The sequence below is a fragment of the Coturnix japonica genome, chromosome 23 (assembly GCF_054131305.1).
Source record: "Coturnix japonica strain WE chromosome 23, WE-NBRP24, whole genome shotgun sequence".
NCBI classification, from domain to species: domain Eukaryota; kingdom Metazoa; phylum Chordata; class Aves; order Galliformes; family Phasianidae; genus Coturnix; species Coturnix japonica.
In genome coordinates, this window is record NC_140685.1 from 1,077,629 (window position 1) to 1,092,998 (window position 15,370).

The 15,370-nt window shown below is 41.0% G+C and overlaps 1 protein-coding gene across 1 annotated transcript in view; it reads right to left on the bottom strand.

The window, feature by feature from the left end:
• Positions 1-15,166, bottom strand: part of LOC107322050 (myosin heavy chain, skeletal muscle, adult-like) — a 37,546-nt gene extending 22,380 nt beyond the window's left edge. Inside the window, exons 1-18 of the mRNA XM_032448301.2 lie at positions 15,152-15,166; positions 14,586-14,621; positions 13,553-13,769; positions 13,274-13,417; positions 13,022-13,178; positions 12,450-12,477; positions 12,170-12,281; positions 6,658-6,750; positions 6,498-6,561; positions 6,310-6,408; positions 6,111-6,214; positions 5,816-5,954; positions 5,340-5,458; positions 5,103-5,252; positions 4,822-4,992; positions 2,609-2,918; positions 1,791-1,864; positions 1,615-1,702 (exon numbers count right to left, since the gene is read on the bottom strand). Coding sequence (XP_032304192.2) covers positions 1,615-1,702; positions 1,791-1,864; positions 2,609-2,918; positions 4,822-4,992; positions 5,103-5,252; positions 5,340-5,458; positions 5,816-5,954; positions 6,111-6,214; positions 6,310-6,408; positions 6,498-6,561; positions 6,658-6,750; positions 12,170-12,281; positions 12,450-12,477; positions 13,022-13,178; positions 13,274-13,417; positions 13,553-13,756 — 2,056 coding nt within the window. The 5' untranslated portion in view covers positions 13,757-13,769; positions 14,586-14,621; positions 15,152-15,166. The remainder of the gene's footprint in view (positions 1-1,614; positions 1,703-1,790; positions 1,865-2,608; positions 2,919-4,821; positions 4,993-5,102; positions 5,253-5,339; positions 5,459-5,815; positions 5,955-6,110; positions 6,215-6,309; positions 6,409-6,497; positions 6,562-6,657; positions 6,751-12,169; positions 12,282-12,449; positions 12,478-13,021; positions 13,179-13,273; positions 13,418-13,552; positions 13,770-14,585; positions 14,622-15,151) is intronic.
• Between the last annotated feature and the right edge of the window lie 204 nt (positions 15,167-15,370).

Consider the following 15,370-nt stretch of genomic DNA (forward strand, 5'->3'; position numbering starts at 1 on the left):
CTCTCAGTCCTTTTAAATACTTGTAGAAGCAGCTGACTGCAATTGGAAGAATGATCTCTATCAGATATAACAATCAACTAATTTTCTTAATCTTATTCCCATGTGTTGCAAACAAAGTATAATCAGTAGAATAAAATACTTTTGGAATCACTTTGTGATGAAGAAAAATCTGTCAAGTGCTGCAGAGATTAATTAATGCAGAATGACCCATATCATTCATCCCTACCTTTTAACGGTAATCTATAAATAATATGTACCCAAAGGCACAGTTAGGAAAGTTGAGCATAATTAGCCTAAAAACAGCTAAAAATCAGAAAATGTCCAGTTTCTCTTCCTTCACGATTCTTCATTCTGTTTACTCATCACTGCTCTCTTTCTTAAAAGGCAGATGTCATATTTCCTCTGAGTCACCTCTCTCTGAATATTAAAATGACACCCATATTTGGCTGAATCATTAATTCATGTATATTTCAGTAGGTTTCCTTAATTCCCTTATGCCTACTCTATTGTCAAGACCCCAGAAGGGTTCCTCTCTCATTACTTCAGGGATATGAAATGTGGATTTTCCATTCTGGCATAATTTATAGTCATTGGAGTGAAACAGTGTTTTCTAGGATGTGATTCATCTCATCCTGAGATGTTTAAAAGGGACCAGATGAGTCATACCTTAAAATGCCAGCTTTTCCCAATTAAATATGAAAGGAGTTTAGATGAATAACAATGAGGATGATTAGGTTGGATGATCTTAGAGGTCTTTTCCAACCGTTATAATTCTATGATTCTATGAATAGCTGAAATGTGAATGTCATACATATGCATGTTTCTTGCAGCATATTTGTGTTCTTCAAGGTTACCAATATAGACAAAAAGAAGGGTAAGAAATCTGTGGAAATTCTGGAGCAGAGAAAACTGATGGTGAACTTCTTTTTCCCCTTGCATTCCTGTTGCATCTACTACACCTTATAATTCCACCAGTATAAGGCCTCATAATGATTAGACTCCTAAGACCCACATAGGGTACTTAATGGCCCCAAACTGAACTATTCTTGGAGACTGAACTCCTTGCAAGAGTTTAATATTTAATTCAGAAAAGGAACAAAAATAACTTTACATCAAAATGCTTTTCAGGTACAAGCAACACCCAGCAGCTTATACAATGAGTTCTACAAGTGATGCATGATTTCTTTGACAGTCTTCCAGTTAGAATCACATTCTAACACTGAATACTTAAAAGTTGTAGAATTGCCTTGGTCTGAACCCAGCAGTTTTGAAAGACTCACTGCCTTAAAAACTGGCACTTATTAGGAACTTGGTAGTGCTGTTATACCCGACATACACTTCTAATAAAGTCATTTCTAATATTCATCAATTCAATATTCTCTCTAATATTCATCACGCAATGCTCATTCTAAAATTCATCAATTCTAATAAATCTCATCCTTATTATCTTCAGCTCTGTACACTCATTAAGCAAAGACAGGCAAGCATGGAGGACCACGTAGTGATCAAAATTTTACAGACAGAAAAAGAAAGCTCATTTGAACATCAGAAGAAGTTTGTGTAGAAGCTGAACAGCTCAATTCTAGTCAGTTCAGTGTATAATGACAGACTTACCTGGTGTCTTGGTCTCATTTGGAATCAAGCAACGCACAAAATGAGGATGTGTACTTCTCAGGTTAGTCATCAGCTTGTTTAGATTTTCCTGTGACAGAATAAAACACGAAGTCTGAGCTCTGAGCTACAGATCTTTTGCATTTTTATTGGTTAGTTTTAAGAAGAACGTCACTTACCCTGAACACAGCAGATACTGTCTGGAAAGATCCCCCCTTCTTCTTAGCACCTTTTTTGCCACTCCCACTATCACCTTGGGAGAAGCACATATAGGCTGAATGGTTGGAATAAGCAGTATGCCAATACAAACATTAATGTGAAACAGCAACTCACTGCTGTATGGTAGTTTTATGTGAACTATATCTAGCTCGTTATTAATCAGTGTGGTATATTTAGGTCTCAGATATATGACTTAGCTTACACCATAATGCATGTAGCTTTGGTGGTATAGAACACTGTGGCCTGACGTTTTACCTTTTACTCTGTGACACTGGACATTACTTTCACTCAAAGATACTCGCTCAACTTATTTTTGTATTTGTTTTTAATTAGGTGATAGGTCACAGGAATGGCTCAGCAGTGGACATTTCCTTATGAGTGCAATGAAATCTTCTCTAGAAAAAAATAATCCTATTCTAATGCTTCAGTTGACCTATCCTGTGTTACAGGAGCCCAAGGACAAGAAATGAAATATAGTCTCCGAAGAATATAAAGTGCTCGCATTTTCCAAATATATTTGACACTCATCTAGATGATGGCTAGCCATGCACATGAAGGAAACATCCAACTCCTGTTGCTTCATTTTGGACTTGCTGAGTGTTGCTTCTCTGCACCATGTGAATAGGGAGCTTCCTGCAGTTAAATACGTTTGTATCTTAGTCTTGTGCACACAAGATTAGAATTGGGTTAGAGGATGGTAAAGAGCCTAGAGAATACTACAAAGAGGAAAAACAGACATAGACATTATTTTTTTCCTGCCATATCAATGAGCACTTACTTGCTTCTGCCCCAGCATAGTTAGAGAAAAGAAAGGACAGCAGCTTCAGGGATGATTTCTGGTACAGCCCCACAACAGTTTCATTCAGGGGATCTTTGTTCTTCTCAAGCCAGCCAGAGATGTTGTAGTCCACTGTGCCAGCGTAGTGCACCAGAGAGAAGTGGGCCTCAGCCTTGCCTTTGGCAGGTTTAGGCTTCTGGAAGTTGTTGGACTTGCCCAGATGCTGGTCATAGAGCTTGTTCTTGAAAGAGGTGTCAGTTGCCTTGGGGAACATGCACTCCTCTTCCAGGATGGAGAAGATGCCCATGGGCTGGGAGAAATATGAATACATGATGAAAGAAAGCAATGAGGAGAAGGAAAATGAATAAAATTTCACCTTTTATATGATTCATAGATTGTTTCCATCACTGTAATTTGTGAGGCACAGGTTCTTAAAACATCACTAGCTACCTTAGTAATCAAACATAACACAGTTATTGCTTGGATGCACCTAAGCAATCTTCTGAGCGAGAGGCTTTTTATACATGTTATATTCGATTGCTTCAATAATCTTTGTCCTATACTCTTTGCAACGTAAACCAGTGAAATAAAAACAGGAATTCAGAAGACAGTTTCCAGTGCCCTGTTCATAGGACTGATGCTGTTGTGTACGTCTGTTACAAGTGATCTGATTGCAACTGCCAATGTAAACTTAGTCTGATGGCTCCTCAAAAATGTGCATAAATAATGGATGTGCATGAGGGATAAGATTTTTTGCACCTTATATGGAATGTAAATGGCATCAATCTGGCACATTAGAATACCTGTAGCCTTCTAATTAATCATAGAAGGTATTTAAAATTGGAAATATTTCAATACAGAAATGCAGGCATATCTTTAGACACATCAGAGATTACACCTGTGACAAGTTAGGAATCTTCTGATAGTGCACATCAGCTATATCTTTTCTAATTTTGCTGGAGATACTGACTTGACTTCTATTTCATCAGACTAGAGATTACTCTTGGAGTTCCTTCTCTTCATGAACCTTTTGTTTTTATACAAAATTTAATTAGATTCCATGAGATGCTTACAGCTGATACCAGGTAGACATTTACCATAATCAGAATTAGTGTTTCTCCAGATCATCAGCTATCCCAGGAAGTGGGTGCTGGGCAGGAATACTGTGTTCTGAATGAATCTTTTGCCCTCTCGGTTTGGCTGTTCTGTGAGAGCTCTGGAGTCAGCACATATCTTACTTATCTGTATGTGTCTCTAAAGTAAAAGCTAGACCTGAGTTAGCTGTCCAGATTGTTCTGGCATCTGTAGGAATGTACAGCGCTACAGTAATGTATGTGATGTAATTGCTATGGCTTTAACTATTCTGTACTGCATAGTTGCCGCACACAAACTGTGTGGACACTGAGAGTAAGTACAGCAATATGCACCATCCTTGAGTGGTTATGCTGGCTCTTGATGCTCCTATGAGGTGTAAACAGTGAGAGATTAGGAAGAAACGTGATATAGGCTGATATGTGCAAATGCCTCATTCATGGGTATGAATATTAAGTGGTGAATGTGCTTGTGAGGTGGTTGAAGGAGTCAGTGGGCAGTGGGCTGGGAATTGGTACTGGTATGCTTCTGAGAGGAAAGATGTTTGGGTGTGTGTACAGTGATTTGCAGACACTATGTAAGTGCTGTGCACAACCAGTCTGTGTTGTGCTGTTGTGCTGTGCACAACTGTCTCTGCTGCAGTGGGAGGTTAATTCCCATTAAGATCACTACCACTGTAGTGGCAGAGAGCACTGATGGAGGGGCCAGAAAGAATTACGTTGAGAGAATATAGAACTGAATTCTGTCGATTACTGCAAGAAGCAAGACTAGAAATTTCACCTTACTGTTTACCACTAAAGATAAAATTAATGTGCTTCCCTACCTTCCATCCCAGTCACATTGTTCAGAAAATCATCCTTTGTGCAGAGGCAGTTTGCTGCTCCAAAGTTTTTTATAGACTTGTAATGCTTTAATAGATTTTTAGATTTTATAAATTATAATATGTTATATTTATATTTATATATAATTAATATGTGTATATATAAATTTATATTTATAATTTTTATAAATTGTGGGAGAATCAATCAGCATAAATACTTGAATTTGTTAAGATTAAATAGTCTATGATAAATGACCAGGAAATAAATGTGCTTTCCTAAAAAGAAAAATATTTCCTTTACCTTCTCAATGAGCTCAATGCAGGCAGCCAGGTCCATCCCAAAGTCAATGAACTCCCATTCAATGCCTTCCTTCTTATACTCCTCCTGTTCCAGCACGAACATGTGGTGGTTGAAGAACTGTTGCAGTTTCTCATTGGTGAAGTTGATGCACAGCTGTTCCAGACTGTTGAACTGCAAATTCAAAATACAAAACAAAACAAAACAAAACAAACAAACAAACAAACAAAAACCACTTAGTTTGAAATAATTATCAGTGGGCAAACATACCTACTGTAACTCACATCAAATATCTCAAAGCCAGCAATGTCCAAGACACCGATGAAATGCTGCCTGGGTTGCTTCGTATCGAGCTGCTGGTTGATTCGAGTAACCATCCAAAGGAACATCTTCTCATAGACTGATTTAGCCAATGCTCCCACTGAATTGTATACCTGTAAGAAACATAGCCAAGGCAATAAAGATTATTGAGCTAACTTTAAAACTGAACAAAATGAAAAGACAGTCAACTCTCTTGGTACCTGTTGGACATTTTGCCCTTTAGTCACGTATTCATTCCCAACTTTCACCCTGGGGTAGCATAAAGCCTTGAGCAACTCCGCAGAATTCAGACCCATCAGGTAGGCAGCTTTGTCAGCCACTATGAAAAGATATAGCAGGGGAGAACAATATGGAAGAACAAACATGGCTCGATCCTCTAGGAAGTATCTGTTAGAAGGAGCACTGCTCGGATGTGCCTGCTGTAACAGGAGCTCTCTTCAGCCCAATGGAGAGTGCATCCCCTCAGCACAGCAGTGCCTCGGCCACACCACAGTAAGGGCTGCAGCAGAGATTAATGTTTTAACAGTGTCCACAGATTAAACTAGTGACCTCGTGTCACCTGCTCCAACTGGTAGAGCTTAGTTTCTGGTAAGGTAAAAGCAGTCTCAGAGTTTCGAGCACTCTACAGGCCAGGGCTGCTCTCCCGGCTCATGTGGAACCGCACAGCCCTCCCCACCTTCCGTGCCGTCTGGCTCCGCTTGTTCCTCCCGCTGCTTCTGCTTGAACTTCATGTTCCCGCTGTGCATGACAGCCCCCGTCAGCTTGTACATCCCCACCTTCTCGTCGGGGCTGAAGCCCAGGATGTCCACGGCGTTCTGCGGAACGGAACAGGCCGGTCAGACGAGGCCTGAGGAACACGGATGCTTAGATGCATCCCCGAGCGGCCGCTGCGGGGCGGCAGAGGCCGAGGGTTCCATCTGGGCCGCGCAGCTCGGATCCGCCTGGCCGGGCGCTGACTCGGCCGTACTCACGTCCGTCGCTAGCAGCTCTTCGCTGTCATCAATGCTCGCAACGGTGATTTCCCCTTGACTCACATAGGCGAAGTCATAGGGGTTGGTCGAGATGAGAAGGAGATCTGCGAGTTTAGAGTGCACAGTTGGTGGTACTGGGGCAAGTCAGAGTGCAAAGCGTGGAATGCACTGAGCGGAGCCCAGCAGTGCTGGCACTCACCAATGAGCTCTGGCTTTTTGTTGGACATGATCTGGTAAAAAATATGATAGCTCCTTTCACTGGCTAGCTGGAAAGTCACTCTGGATTTCTCCAGCAGATCTAACCAAAGGAGAGATGCCATGAGGCTCCTGGGAGACCTGAGATCAGGAATGTATGAATTCTGTGTATGCTGACTATCTCCAACTCACAGGTTTCGATATCTGCAGAGGCCAGCTTGCCTGTTGTTCCGAAGTGGATCCGGATGAACTTCCCCTGTTAAGTTGTAGAGATCAACCTACTGGCCAGAGCAATTGATGGATGAGACATAAATTAGATGTCTGCATTCCAGCAAAAAGGAAATGAACTCACAAAGCGTGAGGAGTTGTCATTCCTGACAGTCTTGGCATTGCCAAAGGCCTCCAGCAGTGGGTTGGCGCTGATGATTTGATCCTCAAGTGTTCCCTAGATCAGGGAGAAAGGGGATCTTAGTAAAGCACTACTAGTTGCTAACAAACATGTCAAGGGATACATTATGAACAGGTCGTTATTACCTCTCATACATTATTTTAACTTTCAATTCACAGAGTTTTTAAACACTCATAAGCTATCACTCAAGAATGTTGTCATTGGTTTCAGGGGAAGAGTGCTGCGAGACAGATCTGTATTTTGTTTCCTTTTTGTACCTGCTACCAGATGTTGTGTGTTATATACAGAATCATTATGGCAGAGCTCAGAGAGATTGGCATTTGTATGAGAAAGGCATTTCCACATTCCCATTTACTGCTCACAAAGGACATAAAGAAAGAGTGAAAAATGGGTGTTTTTTGTTGTTGCTTTCCTGGAGGTTACTCAAACACAAGACACAGAGAAAATGGTAGTCCTAATGCTTTAAATAGGACCCACCTAACAAAGGAGAATATAAAGTTACGTTCAAACAAGCAGCAGCCTTTCAGAGTGCAGCACTGTATCTGCAGACACACTTTGATAAGAGGGGTAGGACAAGAGTGAAGCCTAGGACTGAAACACCAAACAGTGAGAAAAGGGAACAGTGATTCTTAATGAAAGTGTAGCCATGGATGGTTTCCAAGCAAAGCAAAGAATGAGATTTAATAAATAAATAAATGAATCAGTTTTATCCAGATGAAGGACCATCGGCAGAGCTCAAAGTGCTGCACATCATTCGGGGGATGGTGCAGCAGCCCGCAGCATCTCGCAATGGGGAGGCAGCGCCTTTCCCAATAGCGACTGCAGGCGGCACAAAGAATTTAAATTAGTTTGGACGTGAAGAGTCATATGAAACTAAGCAGTATACAAAGCACTCTCTCTCTGTGTCCCTCTGTTTCTCATAAGAAATCTCAAATATCTAGGGTAGTGTCCTCTCACATATCTCTTTCTAAATGAACTTTCTCATTTTATGATATGTGTGTGAGTCAGTGCGGTTGATTCCACCACCAAAAAACTTCATTTTGGTGTATCGCTGTAACCTGGGAACACACCAGGTAGCACTGTGAATGGGAACAGTATGGAAGATCTGAAATCCTTTACACAAGTTCAATCTGGAGTTCTGTCCACAGGCTGCATTACTGATTTCTCAAGCCTGAGAAAGCATTCCTGGGAATTGTCATTACTCACTTCCTTTATTTTTATGCTGCTGCCTGATATATGATTTCACTCTGTGTCTGAAACTGGATGGCTAGACAGAGCCGTAACTGAGTGTTTATTTGGTGATCTTAAAAAGAGACTGCTTATTTAGTGGCCTTGTGAAAAGAAACATACTATTGCTGTAGAGATTGTGAATATCAAATATTCTGTGGAATAACTTAGAAGATGGCAGAACAGGTTGTTGTCTATCTGAGAACTTGGTGTTTGGTTTTTTTTCTTTAATCAATCAGTACATCTTCCAGCTGTCTCCAAGTTCTGCTGAGATCGCTCCTAGCATAGTGAGCAGCTGGTGAAAACTGAGCCCAAGCAATACTGAAATGGTGCTGATGGAAAGAGTGCTGGTGGTGAAATTGTCTTTGCCATAACAACCTATCAATCACAGACACCTGCCTCTCAGCAAGAAAAAGTATTCAGCCGTGGGATTTCCTTAGGATCCACTGTGCCCTTGGGTACTCAAATAGCACACTGACAGCCATCACCCTCTTTGATGCACATACCTCCTCACAGATTTTGGGGACACTTGTGCCATGAGGGTGTTTGGTGCTTACTGTGTGCTAAGGAATGAAGCCTGTGCCATGTAAGTACACCACTGGGCTCAGATTGCAGCAGCTGGGCTGCTCAGCAGAAAGGGACTTCAGGACATGTGCTTTTGTTCCTGGAAGGTTCCTCTCTGAGGCTAATGTCAGGCAAGTGGTCCCTGCTGTCCCAAGTCTGACCCTTTTTCTTACACTGCCTCTCTGGGCTGTTACACAGATCATGGACAGAAGAACAAGCTAGTTGAAATTATTGTGTGATGCACCTGATGTTACTCTAACTTCAGTGTAACCTCTCTGGGGGTCCACAGTTGCTGCACTTCCCCTGTTGGGAATGAAACACAATTTCATGCCAGTGGGAGCCAACTATTTCAGAGCAAACACGTTGGGAAAGAAGTGAGGACAGTTGACTTAATTAGTCTGTTTTAAACTTACTTAATGTAGAGAGCAAAAAATCAAATGCAGTATATTTTGTTGCAGATAATGCAGCATGGGATAATGCGCATGGGAACAATACCTTATATGTAGAGTTGACTATTAATTCCATCACATAAACAACCACTGAGCAAAAAATCCTAACATATTTACTTTTATTTGAGGGCTCATGAAAGCCCTTAGATGTGTGATGGCTGATTTCACAGCATACTAATGGTTCAGTACACAGGCAGACTGTCATCGCAGAGGACACTTGTGCAGATTAATATTCTCTCACTGCCTACAGTGAAAGCTTTCCCTGGGTAAATAAGAATTGTGTAGGAACTGATATTTAGTTATATCCTACATTACATGTTCTCTTTTGGGATCTGCTTGGTAGGATGCTGTATAATAGAACTTCAGAAGGAAGAGGAGGCAAGGAAAGCTGGATAATATTCAACAATCACTTTCCCCAGGCCAAAAATAGATGCATCCCAAAAAGAGGAAGGCAGCAAAAATGCCTGTAGGGATGAACAAGGAACTCCTGGACAAAGACGCAGAAAGAAATCTTTCTGTGAATGGAAGCAAGAACAGATAGCCTGGGAGGAATACAGAGATGTCTGAGGAGAGGAGTCAGGTTAGTAAAGCTAAAGATCTGATAGAATTGAATCTGGCAAAGGATGTCAGGGACAGCAAGAACGGCTTCTAAAATTATGTGAGCGATTAAAGCAAGACTACAGAAAACATGGGCCCGCTCCACAAGGAAATGGGAGATCTAGTTACCTGGGACGTTTTCTTGGTTTCAGCTGAAATAGAACTGTTTTTAACTTCATCATGTCTGGTAAGATGCTATGCTTTGGCTTTAAGAGAAAAACATTGTTGATAACACACTCATGTTTTAGTTTTTGCTGAGCAGTGCTGCACAGAGCCAAAGATACTTCAGTTTCTCAGCTGCTTGCACTGTCCTGCCAGTGGGTGGCTGCAGGGCACAAGGAGGTAGGAGAGTGCAGAACCAGGACACCTCAGCTAAACTGAACAAATGAATATTCCAGGCCATACGACAGCATGTATAAAAAGCTTGAAAATGATGGGGAGTTGGTCAGGCGACCTGCTGCTGCCTGGGGACTTGCTGGGCATTGGTCAGTGGGTGGTGAGCAATTGCTTGTGCATCACTTGTTTTGTATATATTATTGTGGTAACTATTCCCACTTTTCCTCTTCTCTTTTCTGACTTAGTAAATATTTTTTATGTCAACCCATGAGTTCTACTTCGCTGTTATTTTTTCTTGATTCTCTCCTGCATCCCACTGGGAGGGGTGGGGTGTGTAAATGACTGTGTGGGAAAATGCTGAGTTACTCAGTGACTTTTTTTTTTTTTGCTTCAATCTTCACCAGCAAGTTCTCTAACCACACCACACTACTCACAGAATCCAAAAGCAGGGACAAGAGAATGAAGAACTACCCGCTGTAAGAGAAGATCAAGAGAGAGACCATGCAAGGAGCCTCAATGGACATGAGCAAGTCCATGAGGCCTGATGAGGTGCATCTGAGGGTCTGGAGGCAACTGGCAGAAGAAACTGTTAAGCTGCTGTCTATCATATGTTAGAAGTTGTGGCCATCCAGTGAAGTTCCCACTGACTGAAAAAGGGTTAGCCCCATTTTAAAAAGAAAAAGAAAGGAGTTCTGCGGAACTTCAGGCCAGTCAGTGTCATCTTTGTGTCCAGTAAGATCAGGAAGCAGATCCACCTGGAATCTGCTGAGGCACACTGAAAACAAAGAGGTGACTTGGGGAGTAGAGCCATCATGGCTTCACTAAGGACAAATTGTGCCTGACAAAATTGTTGGCCTGAAGTAATGAGGTTACAGCATTGATGGATGAGGGAAGAGTAACTGGTGTCATCTGCCTGAGCTTGTGCAAAGTATTTGATACTGTCCCGCATGACATTCTTGTCTCTAAATTTGAGACATGAATTTGACAGATAGACCACATGGTGGATAAGGAATTCACTGTATGGTCTCAATCAAAGTGTTGCAGTCAATGGCTTGATATCCAGATGGAGACCAAGAACAAGTAGTGTTCCTCAAGAGCTGGTATTGTGACCAGTATTATGTGACATCTTTATTGATGACATGAGCAATTGGATTGAGTACATCCTCAACAAGTTTATGGATGACACCAAGCTAAATGTTGTGGTCAAGATGCTGGAGGGAAGGAATACAACCAGAAGGTCTTTGACAAACTTGTGAGGTGGGCTTGTGTGAACCTCAGAGTTCAGCAAGACCAAGTACAAGGTTGTGCACCCCAAATGGGGCAATTCCAAAAGTGGATGCAGACTGGATGATGAGTGCATTGATAGCAACCCTGCAGAGAATGACCTAAGGGTACTGTTTTTTTGTTCGTTTGTTTTTTTAAAAAGAGAATATGGGTCAGCAGTGTGCACTTGTAGCCCAGAAAGCCAGTCATATCCTGGGCAGCATCAAAAGAAGTGTAGCCAGCAGCTTTAGGGAGCTGATCCTCTCTACTCTGCTCTCATGAGACCCCACCTACTGTACTACATTCAGTTCTGATGCCACAAGCATTAGAAGGACATGGGCATATAACAGCAGGTCTAATAAAAGATCAGAAAGGCTGGAGCACATCTTTTAAAAAGTCAGTCTGAGAGAGTTGGGGTTATTTAGCCTGAAGAAGAGAAGGCTCTAGGGAGATCGTTTAGGGGCTTTCTAGGAGTTAAAGGAAGAGGTACAGGAAAGATGAAAAGGGAATCTTCATCAAGGAGTGTGGTGATGGGACAAGGGATAATGTTTTTAAACAACAAAGGGGTAGATTTATGGTGGATAATGGGAAGAAATTCTTCATTATGAGAACTGTGAGACATTGGCACAGGCTGCCTAGAGAAAATGTGGATGTCCCATCTGTGGAAGCGTTCAAGGCCAGATTGGATGGGGCTTTGAGTAACTGGGTCTAGGGCAAGGTGTTCTTGCTCATGAGAGTGTGGATGGAACTAAGTGATCTTTAGGGTCACTTCTAACCCAATCCATTCTGTGATAATATGATTTTGTTTCACTAGTGTTAAGGGGAATGGAAGCGGGGCAGCAGGGATAATCAAGCATAGGTGTGCTCAGACAGTGTATCCTGCCCATCACCTCAGTCACACTACACTTTATTTTGATAGCCTGGCAATGTAGAAATCTGCATTAATAGCTTCTGCTCTATGAAGAATTCTCAACCAAATATTCTCAACCAAACATTAAAAGAAGGTATCAGTCACATACCTGCATTTTACTAGGCTGCTGGTCTTTCTTCTTCTCACCAGTAACTGCAATTGTTGCAAAGTACTGGATGACACGTTTTGTGTTCACAGTCTTCCCTGCACCAGATTCTCCACTGTTGGAATGAAAATACTGTTATAGGAAACAGGAACCATTTTTACTTCTCTATCAGAGTAGATATTAGAATGATCTTGATAGTCTTTGAGGTCCCTTCCAATACAAGCCATTTTATGATTCTGTGATTAAGCAGTCAGCTTTGTCACACATATCAAAACATACTCACGTGATAAGGATTGACTGATTGTCACGATCTGAAAACAAAGCCACAGAAAGAGCTTTTCAAATGAGTAGTTGAGGGCTTTTATTTCTCAGAAACAGCTAACTCAATTCAAAAGAAAAAAAACTGTATCAGACCTCGATTTACCACTTTGTAACCAGTAAATCCTGCATTAATCTGCTTGTGCATTTTTATAGGTACAGCCAAATGGAGCTGTCCAAAATAAAGCAATGATTGCTTATTGCACTTTCCAGCTTACTATTTCCTTTCACATGTGTGTAATGAACTTGAGTATTTTTTAATTGAAATTAATTTATCTTCTGTGATTGTTGCACAGTGTTTCTTAAAATTCCTTACTGATTCAATGGACACAAAGCCAAATGGCTAACTACAGCCTTTTCATTATCTAACAGTGCATGGTTAAGGTTGGACAGCCTGCAGCATCTTAATGGAGTTCAGCCACAGGAATATGGGAGCTGTTTCCCTCAGGCACCGAACAGAAGAGCACAAGAGATACCTGAACTGCTAAATGTTCTGTGACCAATAAGTCACTTCGATGTTCTTGCCAAATGACTCACCAGTCAGCATGAACTGATAGGCGTTGTCAGAGATGGAGAAGATGTGTGGAGGGGCCTCTTGGCGCTTCTTGCCTCGATAGCCAGACACCACCTCTGGGTTGTACACCGGCAGCCACTTGTAGGGGTTGACAGTGACACAGAAGAGGCCCGAGTAGGTCTGCGAGGAAGGCACACAGCACGTTGCATTCCACTCAGCCTGGCACAGCAGTCCTCCCCAGCTATGTTACCCAAGGAAGAGCTGCTGGTACTTACGTAGATCATCCAGGCTGCATAACGCTCTTTGAGGTTGTACAGCACAGCGGGTTCATGGAGGTGGGTCATCATGGCCATGTCCTCAATTTTATCATACTTAGGAGGGTTCATTGGAAATACTTCATCATCCTTTACTGTCACAGTCTGTACATAATGAAAAGAAACAAAAGGAGAAGAAATTTTGGCCAGGGAATTTTCTGGACTGGATAGGCTATGTGTAACAATATGAGTAATAATATAACAATAATGAGTAACAATATGACAGCTAATAACACTTACTGTATCATCGTATGTTTTAACTGTGACTTTGCCACCTTCTCTGCCTTGTATGGTACCTTTCACATACATTTGCTTTTGATCCACTACAAAACAGGCTGCCTTAGCATCAAATGGGCGATTCTGGGCTTCAATTCGTTCTTTCTCAGACTTCCTTAAATAGGGAGCAGCTTCTCCAAAGATTGCCATCTCTGCATCTGAAGACATGGCTGGAGTTTTGCTGGAGGATTTCAGAAAAGTTATAGATATCCTGTGTGTTTAGTTTTTTATAATCAACTATACATATTTAATTAAATATCATATATATCAATTTATAATTTAATAATTTACATTTATCCAGAAAGTAACCGTGTTCAGTGACTAAAGGGAAAAGGATAGCTAATCAACTTCAGGAATCTAACTACTGCCCTAATTTTAAGTATCCACTGAACAACTCTTAATACATCTCCTTGTAGACAAAAGTGAGATTTGTAAGTTATGAAGACTTACTTTCACACCTGATTTCAAAGTGGAGGTATTTACTGTGCCATTCTGTTTTTTGTTTTAATACTAAACAGGAGGAACTCAAATAGTTTCTTTACATACCAAGTAATGAAACAAACTGTGAGTGATGATCATCATCCATCTAGAGCCAAACCTGTTTATCTTATTAACTGAACATAAAACATATTTTCACACTACTGTCAAAAAAGGCATATAACATGTAATAAATTACATCATTTAAAGCATAGTGTTATTTAGATTATTTAGATAGATACTTACTTGATATTACATTTCAAGTATTTTCAAAGTACTGTATTATGCAGCGTGACATCAGTTATGAGTGATTAAAATATGACTTGATTGTACCAGTAACACTGGGTGTCTGTCACTTTCTCCATAACTGGAGTATTCCTTACTAAGAAATATGAATATACTCATATGATTAAAATATAAATTTTGCAGTGAAGATGGTTCTAAAAACAGTCCTTTGCCACTGTCTAGATGAGCAACACTCAACTGGTCAGCAAGTAAAACAAGACTGATAAACCATTACCTTCAGAAATCCAAGGAGGAAATCTGCTTTCAGTATCTGTATAAAATTGTTAAAGAAAGGACAGAGTTAAATAAAAGAGTTCTTGGTTAGCTTTTAGTCCACATGCCTTAAGCGTATGCTCAGTGAAATGTGTTCACATTTCTTTTGTAGTCTCTTATAATCTTAAGCTAGGGCCAAATCCCAAAGAAGGACACGTTCCTCTCTACATTGCTATGATCTGCTGGAAACATATGTCACGTCCTGGAAAAAACTAAGCAATTTTTGCATATTATCCCAATCAATTTCAGTTGCCTTCAGTGTTAGCTTTCTTGTGCCTTTCACAGGGCTTGGGGATACCAAAGTTTAGAGAAGATCCTTCAAGAAATAGCATATAATTGCTCTCTGCTCTTCCTTGTGCCACCACACTGGAGTGGGTTGTATTATTTAACCTTGGCACTGCATGTAAAATATGAATGAGAATGGTAGAAGTGATGAGTAAAAAAAATATATGCTCCTACATATTCCAGTTCTTTTCATAGTTGTGGAGATGTCATGGTTAGAGTAAGAAGCAAGGAGATGAAACTTACCATGAAATGTGGAGGTAACAAAGGATAAGACCACCTTCAGCTGTGGCTCTTTATATGCAACTTCCAGCCCACGCAGCAATCAAGTGCTCTATTTTTGGTCAATTGTAATTTACTCTCAAGTTGTAAATGTGTTGAAGCTGTGATCTGTCTCCTAATTAGAGGCTGGATTGACTGAAGGTTGTATGGAGTCAGCTGCACTGACCTTCTTTTTTCTCATGT